This window comes from Leptosomus discolor, chromosome 3, assembly GCF_034619465.1.
Source record: "Leptosomus discolor isolate bLepDis1 chromosome 3, bLepDis1.hap2, whole genome shotgun sequence".
In the NCBI taxonomy this organism is placed as follows: Eukaryota; Metazoa; Chordata; class Aves; order Leptosomiformes; family Leptosomidae; genus Leptosomus; species Leptosomus discolor.
Genome location: NC_141393.1, coordinates 60,526,760 through 60,551,101, shown reverse-complemented (window position 1 = coordinate 60,551,101; position 24,342 = coordinate 60,526,760). Strand labels below are relative to the sequence as shown.

The window sequence follows — 24,342 nt, the reverse complement described above, 5'->3', positions numbered from 1 at the left end:
GCTCAGCAGGGAAAAAAAAAAACAAACTGCACTGGCATTTTTTGTCAATAATTCCATTAATTCCAGTGGTTAGGCATGTATATGCTAGCAGTGTCCTTTGTTTGCTTTTGTTCTAAGTCCCAGCTTTTGTTGACAGAACGGGTATATGCTACTGACAGTGACTTTGTTCTTCTTTGGATTATACAGTGAGATGTTCCGAGGTTGATGTGACTTACTTCAGATTGTTGTGAGAAAGTCCTGGTTTACTCTTGGAAGACAGTGCAATCCATGGTTTGTAACACACTGTTGAGGTCTGGACTCTCTCGTGGTCAGGCGAGCTGGAAAGAAAAGACATGTGGGGTGATGCGCGTTTAGTTTTGTGGCCTTTTGAGAACTATGCTGAGGTTTGCAATGCAAGTCCTAGTTTATGTACTTCCAGGTTCTGGTGGTAAATGCTTGCACATATGCATGCATACGTACATACAGCATTTCTCAGCTCCGAGTCTTTAAAAATATTGAAAGTTACATAGATTTTATCAAACTAAAGCTAAAAAGGAGGTTGTTAGTTAAACTCTTCTGCTTTGCATTCTTTTACGTAAATTTTACTATTGTTTTTCATATTAAGGCACTTCAAGGCAATTTTTAATAACGCTGAATGTCATTAGCTCTCAGAAAATATGCCTTTTTATTTCCAGTTTGCTTTAGGATATATGTCCACTTAGTTACACAGTCACAGGTTTTTATGCAAACTATGACAGCTTAAGAAGTATATTTTCAGATGACTAACCTGCTTTTGTGGCTATATAGGTTGTGGTCTTTTTAAGTGTTAAGGAACCATTAGGTCACCTGGTATGAATTCTTTATATTTAAAAAAAAAACAAGAAGAGACTTTCCTGTCATCCTTCTCATATAGAACCCAAAAGCTTTTGTCTCCTTGCAGTACAACTCCTAGAAAGATGGTTAAGTCTTGATTTGAAGACTTCAAATTATCTTAACAACAACAACAATCATAATAATAATCCATCAGTTCGCTTGTTACCAAATTCCTTGTTCAATTACCTTCACTGTTAAAAAAAATTCTCCTGTCTGATTTGGAATTCGTCTGGCTTTACTTTTCAGCCATCAGTTCTTGTTATGCCTTTTTGTTGGGTTAAAGAGCTTTATATGCCCCATATATTTTGAAATTTATGTGCAGTAATTGAGGCCTCACTAACATTCATGAATTATGATGAGCAGAAATATTCTGAGCAGGATAGAATAACCACTGTTTGAAATTTATCTAGATGTCTGCAGATTTTTGCACTAGCTATTGTACCATATGCTGTCATGATGGATCTGCAAAAGTGGATTTTTCCTCCAGGAAAAAAGGGATTTTATTCTTTTTTTAAAGGAATGTGATCAATAAATTTGGGGATTCTGTCAAAGCTGGCTGACCAAAAAATGAAAATTACTGGAAGCCTTCAAGCTGAAAATACTATACTCTGTGAGCATTCCATCCCTTTTCCTTATTAAAAATAGCCGAGTACTTAAGGAAGCATGAAAGTATCGGGTGTTTTGGTGGCAGTATAGCTGTGCATAGTTACAGGCCTGTGTGCAGAGGTTTTGGTTTTGGTTTTTTTTTCCCTAATTAGTCATGCTAGAAAACTAAACAGAAACAGCTATATCCTAATTCTTTATCATGCTGCCAGTCTTCATTATGACCTGGCTTTATGTCCTTGTTACCTGTTTGTCAAACAGTTTTAACACAGTTGTTCATGAGCACTCGCTGCCAGTTGAAATATTCACAACTTTCCTACCAAATTCTCTGCTGATTCCAGTTCTCGCCAGAATAGCTGTTCTTCTCCACCAGTGGTATGCTTTTGAGTTGGGCATTTGCCCTTGGAACTAGTACAAAAATGACTCTTTCAACCATTGACATTGCAAGAAGCCTTTGGAGGAAGAATTATACTAATTTCTCCCCATTCTTTCAGTGAGTGCTAGCGTGCCTCAACTAGTTGTGCAAACCTGGTATATTGAAAGGACCTGTGTTTTAGACACCCTTGCCTTCACAAAATTTAAGATGTGCAGTTGATGATGCATGTTTAATTTTGTGGCCTTTTGAGAACTATGTTGAGATTTGCAGTGAAAGGCCTGGTTTATGTACTTCCCACTTTGGGATGGAGGAAGTAAGCCAGAAAGTAAGGATCTTTGCCACAGTGCCTACCCTGTCTTGGGAAAAATTCCTCCTCTCAAAACTGATGGCTGCTTGATTCCTAAAAAGGTGATTATCTCCACACTCCCACTTACTTCACATCTGGAAATCTTCAGTGACATTTAATCGGCCCTTTAAAGTGTTGACCACTGCATTCTTAAAAGACTATAAACTGTTTCTCTTTGAGATTATGTTCCTCTTCAACAAAGTTGCTTAAAGCATTGTCATAAGTATTCCTGGTTATGTGTTGAATTTTCTCCTTGGAGTTTAAACCAAGTTAGAAAGCAATCTAACTCCCCTGTTCTCCAGCTGTCTTCTTACTGTGTATAGTAAGTCTTCCAGTGAGCAGCATTCTTAGTTTGTTAGGGAACTTACGTCTTTGATGTGTAAATTTATCTACTCTATTTTTCTACAGAGAGAAAGGTAGTTTCAAAGTATTCCCAGGTCAGATTTCTGTGTCAGGCTCTATCTTCATCAGTAAGAAGGAAATTTTGTGTTTGTGTGTATTAACTCCTATGTCAGTCTCAGGATTTGATGGTATCTTCTGGATGAAATGAAGAGCTGATGTTTCTTTTTTTTTTTTTTTTTTTTTATTCCCCCCCCATGGTAAATATGAATCTCTTCATCCTGTACAAAGAAACCTTGCAATGAGAAGAGCTGCCAATAGGTGTTCTCCGTCAGATCAGAGATGTGGCCGTTAGTGCAGTCAATTAGCATGCCTGTGCTGGCATGTCATGGAAAGGTCAGCTCATACCATGCTTCAATTAATTGTTTTGTCATGATGTGGCATCCTACATTCTCACCCAGAATGGAGCCATAAGTATTCGGATTCAGGCAAAGTGACTGTGAGTTATACCTAGGGCTGATGATCACTGAGTCAAGATTGTCTGTATCCTGAGGGAAGAATGAGATTGTGTCCCCATTGACCACAGTCTGAGGCACTTGGAGCAGTAAGCGTTCTGTTAGCGTTGCCACATCATAAAAGCAATTCTGAAAAAAAAAACTTCTACTGTTTTACATATAAATGCAGATTTTAATTTTGCGACTGTCTACAGAATATGAAGCTATACCTCAGCCTGGCTGAATATCCACCTGCACTTTAACGCTCACCTTTGCAAAAAGCTTTTCAAATTGTATATAATGATAGCAGTCAGATACCAAATTAAAAATGCTGTGGCTCTTTAAATATATTCTCTTGAATATCCCTACATGTGTGGAATTAGCTGCTTTAATGACATCTTTCCTTTGTTTTAGTCGACGTCTTTTTGGTGACACAATGCATGATAATACACAAACATTTAAATCTACTACAAGTTTTAAAATTTTTTCAGCAGCTCTGCATTTGCGTTGTGTGTCTTATCTCTTAGGTGAAAGAAAAAAGGGGGCAAAAGGTCTTGTATTAAAATGCCTGTATATTAGGATGTCAATGGGAAAGGTGAAAACGTACTGTATTTCCATACTGATATGAAGTATGGGCATAGGGGAACATTCCTTTTGCCTATAAAAAGACTGATCACATGATCATAGCTGACATTTAGATGGATAATTATTCAGTAATGTAGTACTAGCTATCTTTTTTTTTTTCTATGTTCATATAGCTACAAGATGGTGGTATGTAAGACTTCCTCTTATATCTCAGGTTTCAGGTTGTCCTTTTAAACCCACAATTTCTTTTCTCCTTCTGAAAAGACACTGTTATTTTAAATGTTGTAGTGTTTTAATAGATTACACATATCACCTGTGAGTTGTTAGAGTATAATCTATATTCTATTTTTCTGTGACCAATATGTAAGAAAACAACAGAATTTCTTACAAAATTAATGCCATTAGCTATGAAAACTTATTTTGCGTGGTGCGAAGTACACAAGGTAGCATACATCTATCGCACTGAGGAGACAGATGGAAATTACTTGTCTTATGAATATGACTTTCTTTTGAATAACAGTGTGGAGGAATGCCTTAAAAAAGACTAAATACCTACAGAACGCTAAGATTGTTCAAAAGTAACATTTATTTTAGAAGACATGAACCAACACAATTATAAGACTTTGTCTTTATGATGCTGTGCCACATATGTCCTGTTGGTCTGCCTGGTAGTTCATATATTGCCTAACTACCCAAAATCTCACAACCCATTTATGATATACATTTCTAAAATAACAGAATACTATATCTTCACTAGTTTCTCATTGTTGTTGGCTAACATACTTTTAAGATTTATTTTAAATTGTTTTATTTTTATTCAAATCAATCCAGGATTCCGCCGTTCCATAGTACTCGTCTAGAAGTAGTAGCTGTTTGATAATTGATGACTGATTTAAGTGCAAGTTCTACGAGTACTTAGATTTAAAATTAAATCTTTTAGGATCCTAACCTTCAGCTACTGTAGTGGAATAGCTTAAACTTTCATAGCACCTTGTCACTCTAAGGTATTTCTAAATGTTTTACAAAATATTAAAATTAAAAGTTAATTTATCCTTAAGTGCTGATACTTGCATGTAATAATTTAGATCTAGCAAGAAGAAATCGAAGTGTTTAATGCTTAGTGTGGCCTCTCTTTTTTATCTGATGTCAGAAAGGAGACATATTGCAGCAAAATGTGAAAAGCACCTCATTCCAGGGGGTCTGTTCTAGGATCAATGCATTTGTTAAGGTCACGGTAAAGACCTGTTGTAGCTTCCACCGAATCTTTCACTTAAAGGTGAAGTTCACCTTACAATAACAGCTGATCAGTAAGAAGCGTTTGTCAGAATGTGTATGTATCTGTTGGAGGGACAGTAGATAAGAACTAATGTGAAACACCTTGTGAACTTCTTTGGCACCATGATCTTTCTTGGATAGTGCATAAAGGAGTATATCCTGAATGCCTACAGCTACAGTGAACTCTAAAGCTGAATTACTGGTTTGCAATTCTAAGTGACTAATTGTCGAATGCACTAATGATCTCATTGTTTAAGGGGAAGACTCTTAGCAGAAAAAATGAATGAATGCATGATTATGTCTCTCCCCCTTCATATGTGTGCATTCACCTCCATCATTTTGCCTTTAATGAGTATCAGATCCAAAAGAAATCCTTTGCACAGGAGAACAGAACCGTGTCCAAAAAAGGAGCTTTTGCATTGTGATAGAAAATGGGGGACTAAGTATGTGGCTGATACTGTTGAGGGGGAAAATTCTTAAGGTGGCAGTTACAAAAACTTCACATTGTATGACGTCTTCAACTTCAGCCACAATTAGATAGAAATCGTTTCTGCTATTCAGAGGTGACCTCTTTATTGCTGGAACCTGGATAGATAGAACACTTAAAGTACTGAAAGGAGGACAATACCATGAATGGTTATGGCCTCACCAGTCTACCAGTTCACCAGTTTACTGACACCACACGTCAGCCTAGGTTTTATTAACAGATCCATGGGAATGGACTTTTGTGGCAATATCCTATTCCTGTTTCCTCATAGAAACATGCAACTGCTCAAAATATCAGTGCACTGAAATGTAGAAATATGACTCGCTGTTCAGAATTATGGCAACTGGCATATGATTTATCACGCCCCATCATATGACAAGCTAGAATATTATATTGTCAATATAGCACCTCAGAGCCTTTGGCAGTAATTTGCAGTATCTCTTCGTGGTTGTTTACAAGATGGAGTTGGAGGCCAGGCACTTTTTATTAAAGGAAAATGGAGGTTTCATTGCTCAGCCATTATAGTATTTTCGTGGTAATGCTCTGTGCTAATATGCTGTATTTAGGCAGTTACTCGGATAAAAACCTTCTGAGTAGAACACAGTAACTACGTGTCAGAATTATACTAACTTCCAGTTAATACTATAATCCCAAGGTTTCCACAAATATAAATGTAATGTGAATTGATGAGAGGTCAAATTCCAAAAGAATAAATTACAGTGAACTTAGTGTGTTTGATTACAAGGTAATCTGTCCTGCTTTGTAAGTGAGTTTCTTCTTTTCCTAAAAGATCATTGGGCAGTCAGGGTTCGTACTAACACTTTTTTCATGTGCTTCAAATGCTCGGTATCTTATTTTCATCTTTATTGTTTCATTTCTTTCCAGTGAACCTCCTAGGAGATGGAACCAAGAAGAAGGATTCAAAAAGCAGATTATCCAGAAGAGGGCAGCCTCAAACAGAGGAGGATGCGTAAGTGTATAAGTGCATTGTGGGTTCTGTGCCGTGAGTTTTACTTACGAAAGGTTAATATTTCATACAGAATTAAATTAATAGTGATTATTTTTTAGTATTTCCAGTTCCATAAGATTGGATATTCAAAGGCACCAAGAGGCAGGCTTACAGTTACCGGTACAGATTAATGAATGCAGGGTTTGCAATACAACTGTCCAGCCCGTTCTGTCTTTCACGGGTTGTGTGAGGTATATGACAACTGTCCATTACAGGAATCACACTCATAGTACTACACAATGAGGTATTGTAATTAAACTACTGAAAGGAAGGTATGTTTTGCCTTTCCAGACTCTCCTGGAAGTGTACGGTTTTTACCTTGTTTTTGGAAGCTTTAACTGCCAAAGGTACAGGGCCAGTAATGCAGGACACCTTTTGATTAAAACTAGCTACAGATGGTCATGGTGAAACTGTCATGTTTGCTTTTGCAAAATCTTTTCAAATTCGTGTCTTTTCTGCCACAATCTTGTTTCAAGCTATAAGTTTCCTGACATTAATAGACTTCAGGTGGTCCACAGTTCGTGAAGCACTTAAATAAATGTTTTGGGTGAAGTATCTGATAAACTGCTTTCCTAAACTTGATAGATGTGAGGAAGAAGTAGTGATAAAATGTGTTAGAAGAAAGGCTGCTAGTGTCTCATGTTGTTAGTATGGCTTGATCTTTTCTGCTACGGAAAACGTATTTAATTATTTATAATGTTGCCAAATCTCAGCTGAAAAGCAAACTGAAATTTTCTGTTGCAACCGTGAAGTGTCAGGCTAAATGTGCGATGTATTTCAGTCAAAACAAACACATCCATCCCTAAGAGTTAGACAAAGGAAATACTTGTCTTGTGTATGGTAGAACTCGATGAAAAAGTGGAAAGCTGTGAATCTCTGTATGTTGGATGGTATCTGGGATGCCTTTCATCTTTATGGGAAGTTACCCAATTTGGAAATCCTGGAAGTTATGAGGTTTTTTTAATATGTAAGTTCTATATGCTCAGTAAAACTACTTAAAGTTTAAGCTTTAATCTACCTTAAAATCTGAAAGTTTCCTTCCTCAGTGAGCATATTCATACTTCTGGCTACTAATACAGTATTATCCTAGATAATCCTCCATCCGCGTCTATCTTTTTTATTCAACTGAAATTTCATTCACCAGAGACTCTTGTGATCTCTTATTAGCAAAATTTTAAAAAATTCTTTATTCTCATTCTTCTTTAACACTGTCCACATTTTTGTTCTTGAAATCTTATTGTCCTGTTGTGTTGTCCTGCCTTTTTAGGTGATAGTTCAACTTGTCCTCTGGTGGAACCTTGCCATCTATCTTTGACATCTCTCAGAGAAAGTCTAATTTACAGCTCAGCGTCAACATGGCTATACCACATCTCTTCTTCTTCCTCTGTATTATATATATTTTTTATCATACTGTGTAATGTGACATCCTGTATTTCATTCAGGCCCAGTGCCTGTGCGTCCAATTCAAATTGTTATGTAAATTCTCCTGCCTGTAGGTCTGGCACACTTTCTCTCCAAAATCTGCCATGCATTTCCCATTACCCCAGTTTGTCGCTAAGAGCTCACCTCTCAGTGTAATGCAAACCTCCACTGCCCACATAGTCCTTTCTTGGCAGCTTCTTTGTACTTCCCTTGTGTTCCTGCTTCTCACAAAGCTCATGCTGTAAGTCCTGTAGCTTAAAAGGGGAGACAGTACAACAAAGCTGAACAAGTAACATCATGCAATGTTGTCCCTCAGTTTTAACTTCTCATGTTTCCTGTGGCTACAAGCAGTGTCGTGGGGTCTTAATAGTCTATGGGTTTGGGGAGCTTATCCTCTTGAGTGAATTCCTGTTGTTAGGAACAAATGAGTTACATTCCTGTTTTTACTATTGTCTTCCTGCACAATCATAAGAAAATCCTCTAATATTGCTGAACCTGGGTTCCTATCTGTAAAATTAGGATATATGTCTTTTTGGCAGTGCGCATATAAATCCTAACCAAAGGCAAGTTATATTTGGTGTTATACGACACAATCAGGTTGCACAGCCCATCTGTTCACAGCTTGTCTAGATCCATCCTAATTACAATGTGAAGAAACTCTGGGAAATGTTGTAAACACTTGATTTTCAGCAAATGGTGATGTGGCTAATTGAAATTGTTTTATTTTAACTTTTCATGCAGGTTCATGGAATTGCAGTCCAAAGTGAAGAGTTCATTGGATAGAATTCTGAAAACAAGAGCAAATCTGACAAGCCTACAGGTCTGGTTTATGCTGATTTTTTTTTTTTTTTAAATCCACTTTTAATATAGGATTTCAAATAAAAATTAAAATCTTATATGCAACATTTGAGTTTTAAGGAATAGGGAAGCAAATAAAATACTTGAAACCAGGCAGGTTTGACTTGGAAATCCAGAAAATGCAAAAAACCCCAGAACTTAATAGATTTTTTTTTTTTTAAACTAGAGGAGTTGATTTTCTAAATACACCATTTTTAATTTGTATCACTCGTCATTTTGCACACGAATAAAAGTATATGAAGTAGTTATCAGCTATTATTTATAAACTGAAGTATGAATTATTACTGTATAGATTTTTATGTCCTTGAAGATTAAATATCCCTTTTTTGTTGAAGTGATTGTACTATTTAATTTACTGCTAATGTATCATCATTTAATAGTCTGTTTAATACATGCCAAAATGCAAATCACTTTTCTGTTTTATTCACATTTTGTTTCCTGAATAAATTTAGCACAAGGTTCGTTGCTGTATATCGGTATCTGAGAAACAATTCAGTGTACTCAAAGAATTGTATTGATTTCTTTTACTTGCATACGTGGTATGACAATGGTTTATTTACAAAAAAGACTGATACTAATTTAAAATATTTTAATTGAAATGTTTATTTAGAAAAGCCTATTGAAAAATCCTTTATATTTCTCCTGAGATTTATAGTGTTTCTATGTTTAATGTTTCTATGTCTAATGTTTCTATGTCTACCATGAAACGCTGAGGAGTGTGTTCAACAGATCCTTAGATTTCCATTTTACTAACATATTGTAGCAAGTTGTACATGTGCCAGGATTGCTTTTCTGGGGATCAAGTGCTGATCTGTTTAAACAGCTGAAGACTTACCAGTGAAGCGTAAATAACAGGAGATTTTTAAGTAACACTTTAAAAGGCACCTGAACGCCGCTTTCAAAAGCCGCATACGTTCTTACACCCTTGAACTTTTTACTCCTGTTGACTTTCTGTGAGGTGGGGTCTCACGCATTGTTTATAGCTTATGAAAAATTTCCAAAAGTTCTGTCTTTAATAAGTTGTAGACGTCGAAGTAAAGAGTTTGGGAATGAGATTTAATAATGTCTTTAATTATGCTTTTTTTCCAGGCTTTAGAGGGCAGTAGAGAGCTTGAAAATATTATTGGTGTCTCCGACTTGTCTGGCGGCTTGAGTGCCGAAGTCCAGAAAACCCAAGTGCTAAGTAAGGAGGATTTTCAATAATGTTTATCCCCTTTATAACAACGTAACAATGATCACTCCAAACGTTTCCTAGAGTCATACCCTGCTCTGTGCCGTAACGGAGTGTTGTACCCCAGGACTCCGACGCGGGAGTTCTTTTGGTCAGGACAAAGGCACCTTAAATGTCCTTGTGCATCCAGCGGGGGACAGAAGAGAAAGGCAACCCCAACGGCCCGCTCTTCTAACTCACAGTCACCGGCGAGGAGGGAAAACTTGCAAGAGCAACACCTTTTCTTATGCAGATACTTAGATACTTAGTGGGTAGTTAGCTAGTGATTAGGCTAAACGTTTGCACTTTGATTGCATTGCCTTTCTTCTCTTTTTGCAAGGAAGTTGTTTTGTTTGTTTGCCTGTTAGGAGGATTAGGCTGAATATAGGTTTCCAGACTTTAAAAATTGCTATTCATGTGTCTTTAAATGATGGACATACCAGATGCTTATTGTGTTGGGATAAAGGGACTTCACAGGTGGCACATCTGTAATACTTTTCCAAAGGAACCCAGAAAGCCAACGATTTTCATTTGTATGTGTCAATTTTTAGGAAACTCTTTATCCTTACTCAAGTAAGAGGTTCTTGGGACATGTGACTCCTCAGCAGCAAAAAGGGCATTCGTACTTCTCTTCCCACCTGCCTCTCCAACTAGAAGGGTAGTATGTGATGGGGAAGTATCCTAATGCAAAAAACTTGCATTATGGATAATTGCAGGAGGGGGAAAAAAAAGCCATTGGCTTTCAGGGAGAAGAAATAAAGATCTCCCTTGCCAGATCATTCCTTTAAGAGTGGTGAAAGGTAGCTGTAGGCACCCAAGGGGCCCCACTCTTTACGCCTCAGAACACTTTGTTCATTTGTTTTCACAATAGCAACACGTTTTATCGGTACCCACATGACGTGTTTGTGGTACAGGTGTGTGTCTAAGACTGCCTTTACCTACCACTACTTCTTCTCAAAGGTTTGCATATGTAACACCACTGTTCTTGTAGACTTTTCATACCAATCTCTGATAATCTAGTTTCCAGCTGACGACGGAATATGAATAATATATGCATACACATAGTCCCTGTGCCCAGTCTTTGGACAAGCATGCAAAGGTGATAAATCGGTTTCTTAACCTGCAGCAAATGTGGTGTTTTGCCGTTGTACATTATTTTACAGCCTGTCTGGTTGCTCTGTTTTCTGCAGAGTATAAAGACACTGGAACTAGCTATAGGAGAGCAAAACCCAGGGTGACTGGGACTGCTGCTTTGTTCACCGTTGGAAACAGATGGCCAGTAAAGCCACAGGTGCTGGAGGATTTTTCTTACCAGGGAGCGCCGTGGCTCTTCTGATGCATTAGGTGCATGCGCCCCAGCAGTTTAAATTACCATTTCTTTCCTGACTTGTATTCCAATGCTCATTTGGTTTCCGTTTTGCACGTGTATACGCTGTACTAGTTCCCACTGTCATGCATATGACCAGGTGCTTTCTTATACAAAATGATGTTTTCTGAAAATAGTCTATGTTTACATTGCTACCCTACACTGTGGATAGGGCAGTAAGGCTGCCCAAAGGCGGTGTCAGACCTATTGTGGACGCTTTCTGTTACGTCCACGCTTTCTGTTAGCTTCTTGTTGCCCTCAAAATGGGAAGGAATCATCTTTTCCCCTCATCTCTGAATTAGGAGTAAAGCACCATGTCAGCACTAGATGACAAAAATGGGAACAAAATGTGGTATGAGGCTTGTAAGCACAACTTCTCAAAATCAGGTTAATTTTGAAAAATTTTTTGGTGTGGGTTGTTTTTTTTTTTTGAGCGCAATAGGTATGTGGTTTTCTTCATCACTTGGAAGAAAAATCCAAATGCTTTGAAAGTGAAAAAGTCAGCATAGGTCTTATTTTCTTTGAAACCTCTGGGGCAACACTTACTGATTTCAGATTTGTTTCCTCACTAGTGAGTCAAGCAGAAGAACTGCAGCTGTTGAAAAGAAACCGTGGAAAACTTCCTGCCCGAGGTAAGAAACTTTTTATAACTCCTGTGTAGCAGATGTTTTGATGATTCCTTTTAGTTGATTCCTTCGTGGTTCTTTCCACTTGAAATAAGTTGGGTGGTCTTTAGTATGTGGAAACGATGATAACAATCAAATGTGTTTCTTCTGAAAACTTTCGCACTGCTCAGATGTAAATTTCATCTTTTCTGCTGTTTTCACCATATCGTGTATTTCTCCATGAAACTGTGCAAGGAGAAGAAATCATGAATGGTCTTGCACTTGAGGTGTCATCTAGAAATAAGTCAGGTCCCAGAGAGTTTATGTACCTTTTATGTATACCAGTTATCCTTGTTCTTCCTCCCCACCCCTGCATCTCCAGTGTGTAAGCCAAGCAGCATACAGTCTTTGCAGCAGAACCTTTTCCACCTTGTATGTATTGTGAGGTATTTAGCACACTCCAGGGGACCGTGAAATCCTAACTATTAGGTTTCTTCATAACTAGTGCTGTGAAAATATTTGAAGTTGGTGGCGTTTAATGCAGTGTGGCCCACATAGCCACTTTAGTGCCTTGTCTAGCTGGGAAGGTGGAAGAGGAATACACACAAGATTTATTTTTTTCTCTCGCACATCAACAAACATTCACCACTGACATTCTGATATTTCATGTTATCTTCACACATTCTATCCTAAAATAGAGCAAAACCAGAATCAAAAATCAGTGATGGCATCTCTACTGCTCTGTCTGCCAGCTGTCCCAACCAGCAGGACTGCTTCCCCGTTGATTTTGGTTGTATCTGCTCTTCTGCAGGCCTAAATCCTTTCTGCGGTGGGGAATTCTCTTAAAGGAAAGAAAATTGATCAAACTTCAGTTTCCTAGGCTACAGCAGATTAGCACAAAATGAAGAGGAGGGTCATCACTGTTTAAGGAATTTGGCTCATTTGTGCAACCTGCTACCTCTGATTTACAGCTCCCCGTGTCCCTCTGTTGGAATGATCGCAGCCCCTGTCTGGCAGTGATAACGGTGAACGCCATGGGCCATTGCAGATTTAAACAGTCATCGCTTCCTGTGTGCGCTGCTTTTTAATGCTCACCAGGATATACTTTTATAGTTCCTTCTTTGCTCTAGAAACGAGCCCCTAACGCTAAACGCATATCCAGTCTCATTAGATGAGAAATGAGGTATTTTGTGAAAGTAGGATGGAAAATAGAATTATGAGCTTAAGTTGAGCAATTTTGATGAAGTTTCAGTGTCAATTTTGCTTTAATAAAGAATAAATTCAGTTTTGCAGTCTTGAAAATACAGTAGTAGGAGAGGCGGTGTGATGAAAGAAAAGCGTTCAGAGATGTTTTACTTTGCCTTTTAGTTTTGGATGTGGTTTTTCATAATTATTTTTAATTAGTTATGCTCAAGAGTTAAAGCTCATGACTGTTCTCTGGCTTGATACAGACGGAATGTCACATTATCATCACATGGTGAGGCATGAAATTTATTTATTTTACATAAACAACCTCTACTTAAAACAACTTGATACAAAACATTCCTTGCTCAATGGTCAGCATTATGTAGAACTCAGTATATCATTTTGTGTGACCAGCATAAAAAATGGCATCATTGTTTGTCCATGACTAGTATTTACAGTAAACAAAATGTTTTTGAATAGAATGTAAGCAAACTGTAACGCAACTGCCAAGAGATGAAATCTAGTTGGTATGTTGCAGTCTGAAACGTGCTTTATGTGTGTGGAGGATAAAAGTGTAGGTTGCGATATGCATATTTTAAAGGAAAATCATAGGTTCAGGGACTGCAGATAACGTTCTAAACAGGAAAGCTGCTTAAGCTGGTTGTTACAAATTACACTAATACTTTGCTTCCCAAAAAAGAAAAACACTGACATAAATCATGTCTGTGACTCCGTCTGCTGTCCAAGTAAGAAACAACGAGAGTGTTACAGAAGATCAAATGCTTGCAGTGCTAAGGAAAACTATTTTCAGATTGTATCTTGTAATGACATAAAAGCAGCTTTATTTTCTGTCTTGTTGTGCATCCTGCCAAGCCCCTAGGCAAATACGATCACCCCTATTAAGTTCAGTTTTAACCATTCCTAACTTTCATACTGCTTTTAATACAACTACTCAAGTTTGCGCTCTGCAACAGTAGTGGTGGCTCTCCAAGAGACTAGATCAGGGTCAACTAGATGGTTTTGCATCTAACACCACTTGAAATTACTAATTCAAGTGGTGAGATTAGGGACCAAACTGGAGAGATTAGGGACCAGGTAATACTGAGTTCCCCCTCGCCAATGCCAGTTTTTGAGGACTGTGTATATTTGGCCAAACATAAAATCGCGTTTCAGAAACACTGCAAAATATAGACACCTCCTTAATAAGCAGAGTTCCTTCTCAAAACAGATAAAATGGTAAGAATACAACATTCCACAGTTCATCCTGATTCACGTCAGTTTGAGTTTGGACTTTGTGTTGGGTGTTTGTGTACAAGCGACTAAATAGCTTGGGTCTGGACTGATGGTGGGTTGCTGTGAGTGAGGGTAAATCAAGTGTATAATATATTTCTCCCTCATTCTCGAATAAAATAGAATACGCTTGTTGACCTTTAGACATACTTGGGTGTCTGTCTCCCACCTATCCTTTCTCCTCCTCCTTTGGGATCTTCTGGGGAAAAGGGGAATACATAAAATTTCAGCTGTATATTTTCAGGAACGTATCTGTGGATTTTTCTGACTGTAAAAACCTAACCTAAAAACCAGGGTTTTTTTTCTCAGCCCAACTTTGTACTCACTTGCAGGGAAGAAATGTCATTGTACCTTTTCCGGGAAAAGTAAGTCTCATGAGCTGGCTAAGCAGGAATTTATCAAGTGAACTGTGAATGAATTCACAAGTAAATCTATTCAGAAACTGAGTTGCTTTCCAGAGTTTCCATTCCTTGAGAGCAAATGGAACAAATACCATGATTGTGTTTGCTTACAGCAAATACTCACTTTCCAGGGAAGATGAGTTGGATGCAGGGGTTGGGCCTAGCTCTTGGGAAAGGCCTTTTTATCTGACAAATGTGGAGGCCTCTTTTGTACGAACTGGTACATGAGCTGACCATATGCTCTTGTTTGTGCAAGCCCTACTTCTAGGCATTTGTGATAGAGGCTTTTCTGAGGTTCAGTTCTTCCATGGTTTTAATCTATTTGGAAAAAGCTGCTAATGCTGACACAAACAGCAGTTCCTTAGTTCTACTAAGGTCCTTTCAGTTAAATCCTAGGCTTCTTTCCAGCAACAGTTCGACGAGATCTCTCCAGCAGCCTTTTTCTGGCGTACATCATCTCTAAAAGCAATAAAGATGATGCTGAAGGACTTTTTTTTTTTTTTTTTCCCCAAACAGGTTATTATTAGATGGAGATTTAGAGCTTGTGTTTGCAAACGATGTGCTTACTTCAGTTCTTAACACAAAAGGCCAGGTTTGGTGTTTTGCCACACATCAGAAATGTCTGCTCTGAGTTACTGTCCTATCGTGGTTTGCACGAGTGTTTGGAAGAGAGATATTTGGAAGAGACATACTGTTTGGAAGAGACATGATGGTCATCAGTTCTGTTTCAGTTAAGTTCTGCATCTAGCCAAGATATGAGTTGCCCTGGTCCCAGTACGCCTGTAGGCCCAAGGCTGTGTAGGCCAGAGCTGACGCTCACACAGACTGGATCTGTAATGCAGTATGGGGGACATCCCTGCCTTTATACACCACAGGACAGAGAACCCTTGGGCCAAGGGTCTTCTCGGGGCCAAAGGTGGGTCGAAGGGGCTGCGGTCTGGCAGCACTTTGCAGGATTTCCTCTGGAAGAGCAGTTGCTGTGACTGGCACAACGTAGGCCATAAGGGGCAGGTGAATGGTGGAGATTAGAGAGGTGGTGCAGAAGCACTGCGTGCGTTCCCAGCTGGTAGGTGATTCCTGCAGCTGAAACCAGCCGACGGAATGGGTGTACCCACGGAGTGTTAGGTCCTGTGTCATTGGTGAGACAACTTCAGACCTTGACGTTGTTCATGTGATGCTGGAGGGAATCTGGCCTTGTTCAGCTGCTCTTCTGTGTGGAAGGTCTGTCCGTATTTCTGCTCGTAAGGCTTTTCCACCATTAGGCATGGGGAAAAGTTAATGTCAGTTATGTTTTGAAGTTATACCTCAGTGTGAACGCTTGTAAATGGGACTGCATTAAGCAAAACTGAACTAAGACTGCTTTAGTGCTGAACACGTGTGCATGCGGAGACTTGGTGCAACTCACCTCTTTCGTTGACTCATGAGTTACTTTGAATGTCCCCATGCAGAGACCCAGAGAAATCATTCTGCCTTCTTGCATTTACAATCAAAACTAATGGTGAGATCGCCCTGAAGTGCGCTCGGAGGAGGAGTGTGCTGTGTTCTCATTTGTATTGTGTTGATTACAAGCCGTCATTGCTCAGGCTGAATGCGACGGTACGTCTCCTCTCACCCGGTGCCAGCGGGGCTTTATGTAGGTTTGTAACCACGCAAAGCCCTTCGCAGTCTAGAAGAGGTGACAAAACCCACTTAGCCTCGTACCCAAAATCTGCAACACCGGTGATCTTCCTAGGACAAGGGAGTCATCTTGCCTACCAAAAGGTGAAGGAGCTGGTGGGCACGTTTCTGTTTGACCCCCAACGCCGCACGCCGTCCCAGCAGGCCACGGGTCTGTTGGGCTGTGCCCGCACCTTAACAGTGCGTGTTTTAAAGTACAGCCTGAGGTTTGAGAAGTTTCTGGGTCTGAGGTCACCGGCATGATAAGCTTTTTGGATGGAAGGAAGGGGGCAAATTACAAACCTCTGCAATGATTTAACATCCTCTGCTATGTAGATGAAATATTAAGCTATTAACTTCTGTGGCAGATACAGAAATGCACATGAGACATATGACTACGGGCCTCGGACATATATACATATAGAACTGTCACCCTGTGTTTTATATTTAGGTGTCAGCCCCATTTATTCACGAAGTTCACACTTGCGTTTATACTCTATTTGCTTATGTACCTTTTCACAGATGCAATAGCTATTAATTTTTAATTCCAGTGGATCTACACTTTAGAGTATTAAGCTTAATGAAAAATTAAAAAGAATTGTAGTTCTTTCAACATGTAGCAACTCCTACATGAGGATAAATACCGCTTTCTCCCATGAATATAATTATTTTAAATAAAAAAGAAAAGAAACATTAGTTTGGACTCACTTAGTAGCAATTATATGTTTAAGAGGTGTAAATAACTTGCTATCCAGACGTTACAAATATCCAGGTGCTCTGTATGTGCTGATGACAACAAAATTGAAAAGAAAGACTGTAATAATTCTGACTGGTTTTCTCTGCAGAAGATATTGATTATTTGTGTGTGGTGAGAGATTTGGAAAATTCAATTAAAGGAGTTGTGCAAAGGTTTCATAAATTTTCCTTGTACAGCGTGTACACAGACATTGTTGCGTATTAAATCAATGCAGCACTTCACAATATATTTTCTTTGAAACATAAAAATAAATAACATTTAAACAGTTCTGCTTACTACAGAAACAAATTTTATTTTCTGTGAAGCATTTAGTCATGTGCTATCACTGACTCATACACATTTGCCAGCTGTAACAAATTTTATAGACGTTTTCTCCAGAGGCATAGCTCATATACTATGAATTTTTAAATGAGCAAATGGTGAAGAAGGGATGTCAGCAATATAAAAATTGATCAGTTAAAAGATAAAAGCATAAGTAAAGAGATTTGTATGGTAGTCTTAATAGGTTTTATTAAATAAAAATACTATAAAAAGACAGTAATGAATAGACTGAAGGTTTTAACTGTGGTTGAGGTGGAGAAAAATTATTCTGGCACATTTAGTAGAAGATTGGTTTTATATCACCTGACAGGTGAACATTTTTTTTCTCCCTGCTTTTTAGATCTGTAAATGTTTTAGAGCAGTCAAACTTGGGAAAGAACAGCGGTGGAAGTAGGAGGGGAAAAGAAACTTGGGAAGATTCTGCCCTTTTAATGCTTTGGTGGGCCAGGGACAGGAGACACGGTGGCAAAGGGCAGCAAGGCTCCAACCAACCCACCCGCGCAGGGCTGAAGTTTCTGGTGACGCTCCAGCTCCTGCCTTACCCTACGCAGCCCTGAAACACTGAGCGGGTGAGACGAGGGTGAGGGCAGGCGGGTCCTGCAGCCAGCTACCGCTTGTGCCGCAGCCCAGGCGCCTTTCTGGTCACCTCCGCAGAGCCCTTCCTTTCCTGCCTGCTCTGCTCTCAACGAATTTTCACCCAGAAGTTCTGCTAATGTTCGCTTTGCTTTGATGTAGTTTAACTTATTCAGGAGTTCTGCGTATCAAAATATCAAGCGAGAGTTAGAGCTTTGTTGTTTTTTTTTTTTTTAAGAGCAACTCATTATCTTCATTAGCTCACACACTGAAAAAAAACCCCACAGAAACCTAAAAAAAAAAATAATCTTAAAGTGCTACATGAAGCATTGTAAGTTTTTGGAGCATGAGTAGTAAATCACATTATTTATTTGAATATCTAATTCTTAATGCCAGCTGTATAATTATTGCTATAAACAGGGCTGTTTTGTCAAAATATGCTGTCGTGGTATATATTGGCAAGCAAGCTGAGCTAATGATGTTTGATAGGAATCTGGGCAGCTTGCTTACATTTTTAAGGCAGCTTCGCAGAGTGAAATGCAGATCTTGGCGCAGTTGCTTTGGCACGTATGGGTTCCGTAAGCACTGCGTGGTCAGAATGCTGCCATCAGTGATGGAAGAGTTCATAAAAAATTGAATTAGAAAGTTGCATTTAGTACAAAGAAACCAACTTGTAATTAATCCTCAGTCTTTTTCTGTTACTTGTCATAGAAGACTGGACAGTTTCCTATTTTAAGCAGTCGTTAATGGTTTTTTTTTTGATGATAATCTGTGTAAATTAATGGTAAACAAATGGTGTTTATCAGGTATAAGGCTGAAAAGCTGTACCTGAGCTGGATGCCTTTTTTTTTTTTTTTTTTATGGAGTAACCTTACAAGGCCTTGCTTAGGGTCAGCTCCAGGTGGTCATGCCAGATCCACTGACAGGTCATCTGTGTCACATCACACACAGGCAGCACTTGACCCCCAAGGAATCGCAGCGTGCCGAGAGGAGAACTGAGGACAACCTGCCCCACCGCCCCCTGTCTCTTTGATGCCTCTCTTGGCCTAGGCTTACATGCCGCCCCTTTCCTCACCGTAGGGTCGCTTCAGCTACAAGCCGCTGCAAAGACCTGTTTGTTGGTTTCAGTGTGTTTAATATGAAGTGAATTGGTGTGAATTCTGTCTCCACCCTTTGGTGGTGGTGGAAGCAAAATGCGGCGTGAGCCACCAGCAGACATGCAGGGTACCGAGACCGGAGCTGACCACCTGCTGCAGCAAGCCAGGCAGCAGGCTTGGTGCTCAGATGCACCTGCTTCCAGACCCTTTCTTTCCCTGTATGTTCTCGTCCCCCGAGCTCCTTTCTGCCCTTGCACGCTGCTGCCACCAGCGTCTGCTCAGCCCTTCGCCCTGGCCCTGCCCTCCTGGAGTGCGGGGCTGAGGTGTGGTCACCTCTCTCTCCGCCATCCCCTCAGAGGACTTGGGGGGGGGGTTGTTCCCCTCATGCAATCCTTGACTGGAGTCTGCTGAATCTGCTGTTATGGTCCTTCTGGATTTTTATTTATTCTTTTATTATTAAGAGCAAAAAAAGGACCAGCTTCCACTACTGGTCATACATTCTGTTCTGCTTTGTCATTATTGGTGATGATGTAGCATACGTGCATACACTAAGTAATTAAGACAATCTCCTAAATTACTGTTGGGACATAGTAACCGTATAAAGTAAGAGAGGGCCTGTTAACCACTGCAGTAACTTATTTAACGTATATTTGTGTGAGGATTTTCACAAATTCTGTAGCAACACCATTTTTCTATTTACCAAACCTACTTTTCCCCCTCCACAGCGTACATTCAGACTGCCAGTAGCTCCACGTTCCTGAAGTCGCTCCTTGACTGAGGTAAGAAGCCCCCGGGTCTGCTCTGTGCCTTCTCCCCCTACAGGCAGTGTAACCCTCAGACAGGCCAGGATTGCTGCTGAGCAATCCACAGCATCAACTTCCTTAGCATTCCCAGGGCAGAAAGCATAAAACAATACACCAACAGACACCTCAAGACATGTTTTTTTTTTTAACTTCTTCCTCTTTTGGCTACTGGTCTTTGTTCCGGTGTTGTAAGGAAAAGCCCAGTTAGCGACAGACCTTGTCTGTCATCATGTAGTAGTGCCTGTGCATGAGAAAACTGGTTGCTCCTATGTTTCATAAAGTCTTGTGAGACAAAGAATCATCTAAAGCTGAGAATAGCTGTGGATTATATCAAGTCCTCGTATACTGTGCCAACCTCTCTCCTTTGAAAAGTTATTCAAATTCTTGCAATCAAGGAGCATGGGAAAGTAGATCTACAGGTTTCACAAGGTGCGTAACTGCATCAGCGCAGGGGTGAGCTCAGGAACAGGCACTTTGCTTCTCAACAAACATTAAATTTTATTTTGAAATCACAAGTAACCTAGTAGCAAAAAAAAAAAAGCTTTAAAACCCTGCTGGTCCACAAGCTACTGTTACCCCAACACTTACCAGCTGCTTATGCCAGGGCCTCTTTGTACTCCTTCCAAACCAGCTACCTCACCCAAGGCAGAGTAACGGAGGGATGGAAAGCAGTGCAGGAGAGCAGAGCTGGCATCCTGTTTCGCAGCTCATTTTTTCCATTCAGAGTAGTTTGAGGCCTACAGCACACAGAGTGACCGCTCTACAGCACAGTGAGCTGTTCAAGTCTTACGCTGGCTTATTAGCTTGAAGTGAACTCATGCTGACAACTACCAGGCTTCGATTCAAAGTCAGCTCAGGGAGCACTTGTGTCTTTACTATTCATTTATGTCCAGGGATAGCATTGTCTAGTCAATGAATATTGGTTTTGCACCTCATGCCCAAAAAAAGACACTTTTCTGGTTCTCTCTGTCCTTTCTCAAGTGTGACCAATACTGTAAAGCCCTTTGCTTTTTACCATTTAAAAAAAAAAAAAAAATAGAGTTGCAACAGCTAAATGATCCTTTAGCAACTATTTCTCAACTTTTTCTACAGATAAACTTCAGCATTTCCTTAAAACAGCTTAAAGTGTTACTGCAGCTCAGGGGAGACTGTCCCTCTGCATCGCCTTAGGGTGTACATGTGCTTGTATTTTTTATGCAGCACGGCTCGTACTGGACATCGGGCAGACACATAGTTCTGACCAGACCATGTGAGTGATGATGCTGTGTCTAATTGCTATTTATTTTAGTCATTCCTCATCTCCACACAGGCATTATGTGAAAAATGCATTCCCCATCAACCCAAACTTCTACATCTGCTTGACTGTACTTAAAAGGAGAGAAGAAATGACTGTAAACTTATCTCCCCAGCACATACCAGTTCGGGATTGCTCGTTGCGCCAGGCAGGTGCACATCTAGATAAAATTTCTGGCATCTATTTAAACTTAACAATGTGCACTACCAGATAATCTCAATGTAAATAATACATCATGGTTGTTTTATGCAAGCACGTGTATGAAATGCTGATTTAGCTTTGCTGCTGCATGGAAAATAAACTGCAAATATATAATTATGCTGCCTTGTTTTTCTAAAAAAAAAAAAACAAAACAACAACAACAAAAAAAAACCCACAACAACAAACAAAAAACCCCCACAAACCCAAAACCCCACCGTAACCCTCCCCCCAAGAACAGGGTGAGAAGAAACTAGTGTTAAAAGCCCAGCTTTGGATCCCAGGCCTCCAGTGGGGAACAGTTGTGTCCTGGGTCAGAGGTGTATGTGCAGACACTCATTTAACCCATCAGTCATCCCCAAAAGATGATTTCAGTTAACACAGCTAGTTCTGCAACAGCCTGCCTAAAATGGTGTGACCTTTTCCAGTGATGACTGGGCTGAGAAGACAGAGGAAGCTCTGTTGCGCAAGGGATTATTCTGCGTGCTGAATACGTGTAAGCTGTTTACAAACAACAGTTTCACTGTCTGCAGCAGCCACAGTCAGGGACATATTTGTCATCTACAACGACTTTTCCTCTAAAGCCAACCCAAGACACACGATATAAAGGTGTTGGCTTCAACCCCACACTGGTAACACACGTGGCTCTAAACATTTGCTTTTTAGGTCAATGGTTTAGCTCTGGTATTTAATGCCATATAGGGGGAGCTGTTATAAAAGTTTCTTCGTTTTCATTATCCTCAAAACCACCTCTCCACCCTAGTGAACACCCCACGTCTCAAACCGTTGCACACAGTGCAGCCTCTCATGTCGAAAGAGCGCAGCAGAACGATTTAGATTTTCTTTTTCAGAGAAAGTTCCACATAAACGCACACAATCGCATGTCCTTTCTGCCACTGCAAAGTGCTGTTACTCAAAGAGATAAACTGACCTTACAACTCAAAGTCTGAGCAGCAAAGTGATAGATGTGGTTAAACACATACCCACTCACGCTTTGGGAGTTTTTAATTCATAAAAAATGTTTTTGCACTCTGACTGGAAAAAAGCATTAGTAACAGGTGGAAGGGAATGGGGGCAGCTCTCCCTTTACTTTCTAGGGAGGTCTCACCGCAGCCTTCTGTGCCGTTGGGTTCTGTTGTACAGACAGGTTGCCCAGCTGGTCGCTCCGCAGGGCCATGGAAGGCTGGCCTGCCCAGCAATAGTTCGGGTAGCCTGGCTGTAACTGCTATAGCTGGAAATTATTTCATTTCGGTTGAGCTGAAAAAGAGTCTGTGAGTGAACTGTATGCCAGTGTAAAGTGAGCTGTTCTGTGGAGTCCTAGAACAAAATACAACTTTTACAGAAAATAAGTCAAGGCGATGATGGACAACGATGAGTTACAGCAGTAACATACACATAGCAATTATTAAACATCATTAAATTTGGCATTTAATCACTCTTTAGGGAGATACAAAGTTATATACCAAGGTTCTGCTGCGAACACTCCTCATATGTGCCTTAGCTGTTTAAGCAGTTTCTGTTTCTTTGACCTCTTGCTGTACGAGGCGCTTGCCTTTCAGAAACAGCTGGGTCTGTTAAGAACCATTTCCAGTTCCACACAAGGTGGATCGTATGACTCTCACTTTATCACCCCTGGAGGCCATCTCAAGGACAAAGAAAAGAGATACACTCAAAACTAATGTTTTTATATGGGGGGAAGGATTGCACGGTGATCCCATGATGACCACGAGAGACCAGGCTAACTAGACCCTGAAGTTGTTCTGCTCCCTTCCAGCTTAACTTGCCGTTTCACACGTTACTTCATTGGAAGCAGACATCCCCCAGGCTGCCCGAAGGTCTGGCAGCCTTTCGCCCAGCCACGCTCAGAGGGAACACCGTAGTTTTCAGCTTTCACAGCCTCTGGAGACAAAGATTCCTATTTATATGTCCCGATACACATCGATGCCACTCGGCCTACGCTCCTGCAAAGAAAGGCCATGCTGTGGGCAGAGCTCTTACATGCCATGATTGGAGTCACGCCCTCAGAAAAATTCTAAATACTTGTGAAATTAAGTTTTGTTGCTTTATAGTGAACTGTTACAGTGTAGGTGAATTGCTGAACCACACTCGTCCCCACCAGCGTTCCAATCACTACTTGAGCACCCTTCTTACTTCCTCTTAGCTGCCATGGGTATAATGTCAGCTGGAGCCACTTTTTCCACAACAAATAAAGCTGGAAAAATGGAATAAATACACTCAGCTCATAGACCCTTCACTTGCAGCATTCATAACTGGCACAGTTGGAAGTTCCCAGAACAGCTGATTCACACGCTCACAACCGATGCAGCCAAGACGGCCCCAGAATGTGCTAATGGCAGCGGCAGTTCGGTATGTGACAGTGCAGCCAGGGCAGGGGAGAAGCCTTTACACAAGGATGGGGCCGCTGGGTTTTAATATATATATAGAAAGAAAGAGACAGGGGCAGAGCAGAATGAAGAAAAAACATAGACTGCCTCCTAATTAAACTATACTACCATGAATTGCTTTATGATTTATTTTCTTACTACATGCTTTGTTATGTATATAATTATCCAGTCAATTTGTACTCTCTGAACTATTGGCACGGGAGGCTGTGCTGTGCGGAGGGAGAAATTGCAGGGTTTAGTTCAGTTCACATCTGCAAACTGCCATGCAATAAGGGGTGGGGTTTTTTGGGCGATTTTTTTTTTTTTTTTTTAGTTTGGTACCCACTTTCAAACTGCACTGCCGCACCTCAGCTTTTGTCTCAGCAGAACCAAGATCATTCAGCTTTCCAGTCCTGTTAGAAACAGCTGTTGAGAGTCATGAGACAACAGCATTAAAACCAAATCAAAACCAAGTCCTAGCTGCTGACCTACAGCGAAGGAAGAAGCACCCTCCAACCCGCTGCACACACAAGAACCTTCCCCTTGCCAAGCGTCA

The 24,342-nt window shown here is 40.2% G+C and overlaps 1 protein-coding gene across 1 annotated transcript in view; it reads left to right on the top strand.

Moving 5' to 3' along the window:
* Positions 1 to 21,440, top strand: part of ITGB3BP (integrin subunit beta 3 binding protein) — a 30,210-nt gene extending 8,770 nt beyond the window's left edge. The window contains exons 4-9 of the mRNA XM_009959110.2: positions 6,255 to 6,327; positions 8,530 to 8,608; positions 9,736 to 9,829; positions 11,795 to 11,854; positions 19,833 to 19,886; positions 21,220 to 21,440. Coding sequence (XP_009957412.2) covers positions 6,255 to 6,327; positions 8,530 to 8,608; positions 9,736 to 9,829; positions 11,795 to 11,854; positions 19,833 to 19,885 — 359 coding nt within the window. The 3' untranslated portion in view covers position 19,886; positions 21,220 to 21,440. The remainder of the gene's footprint in view (positions 1 to 6,254; positions 6,328 to 8,529; positions 8,609 to 9,735; positions 9,830 to 11,794; positions 11,855 to 19,832; positions 19,887 to 21,219) is intronic.
* The last annotated feature ends 2,902 nt before the right edge of the window (positions 21,441 to 24,342 follow it).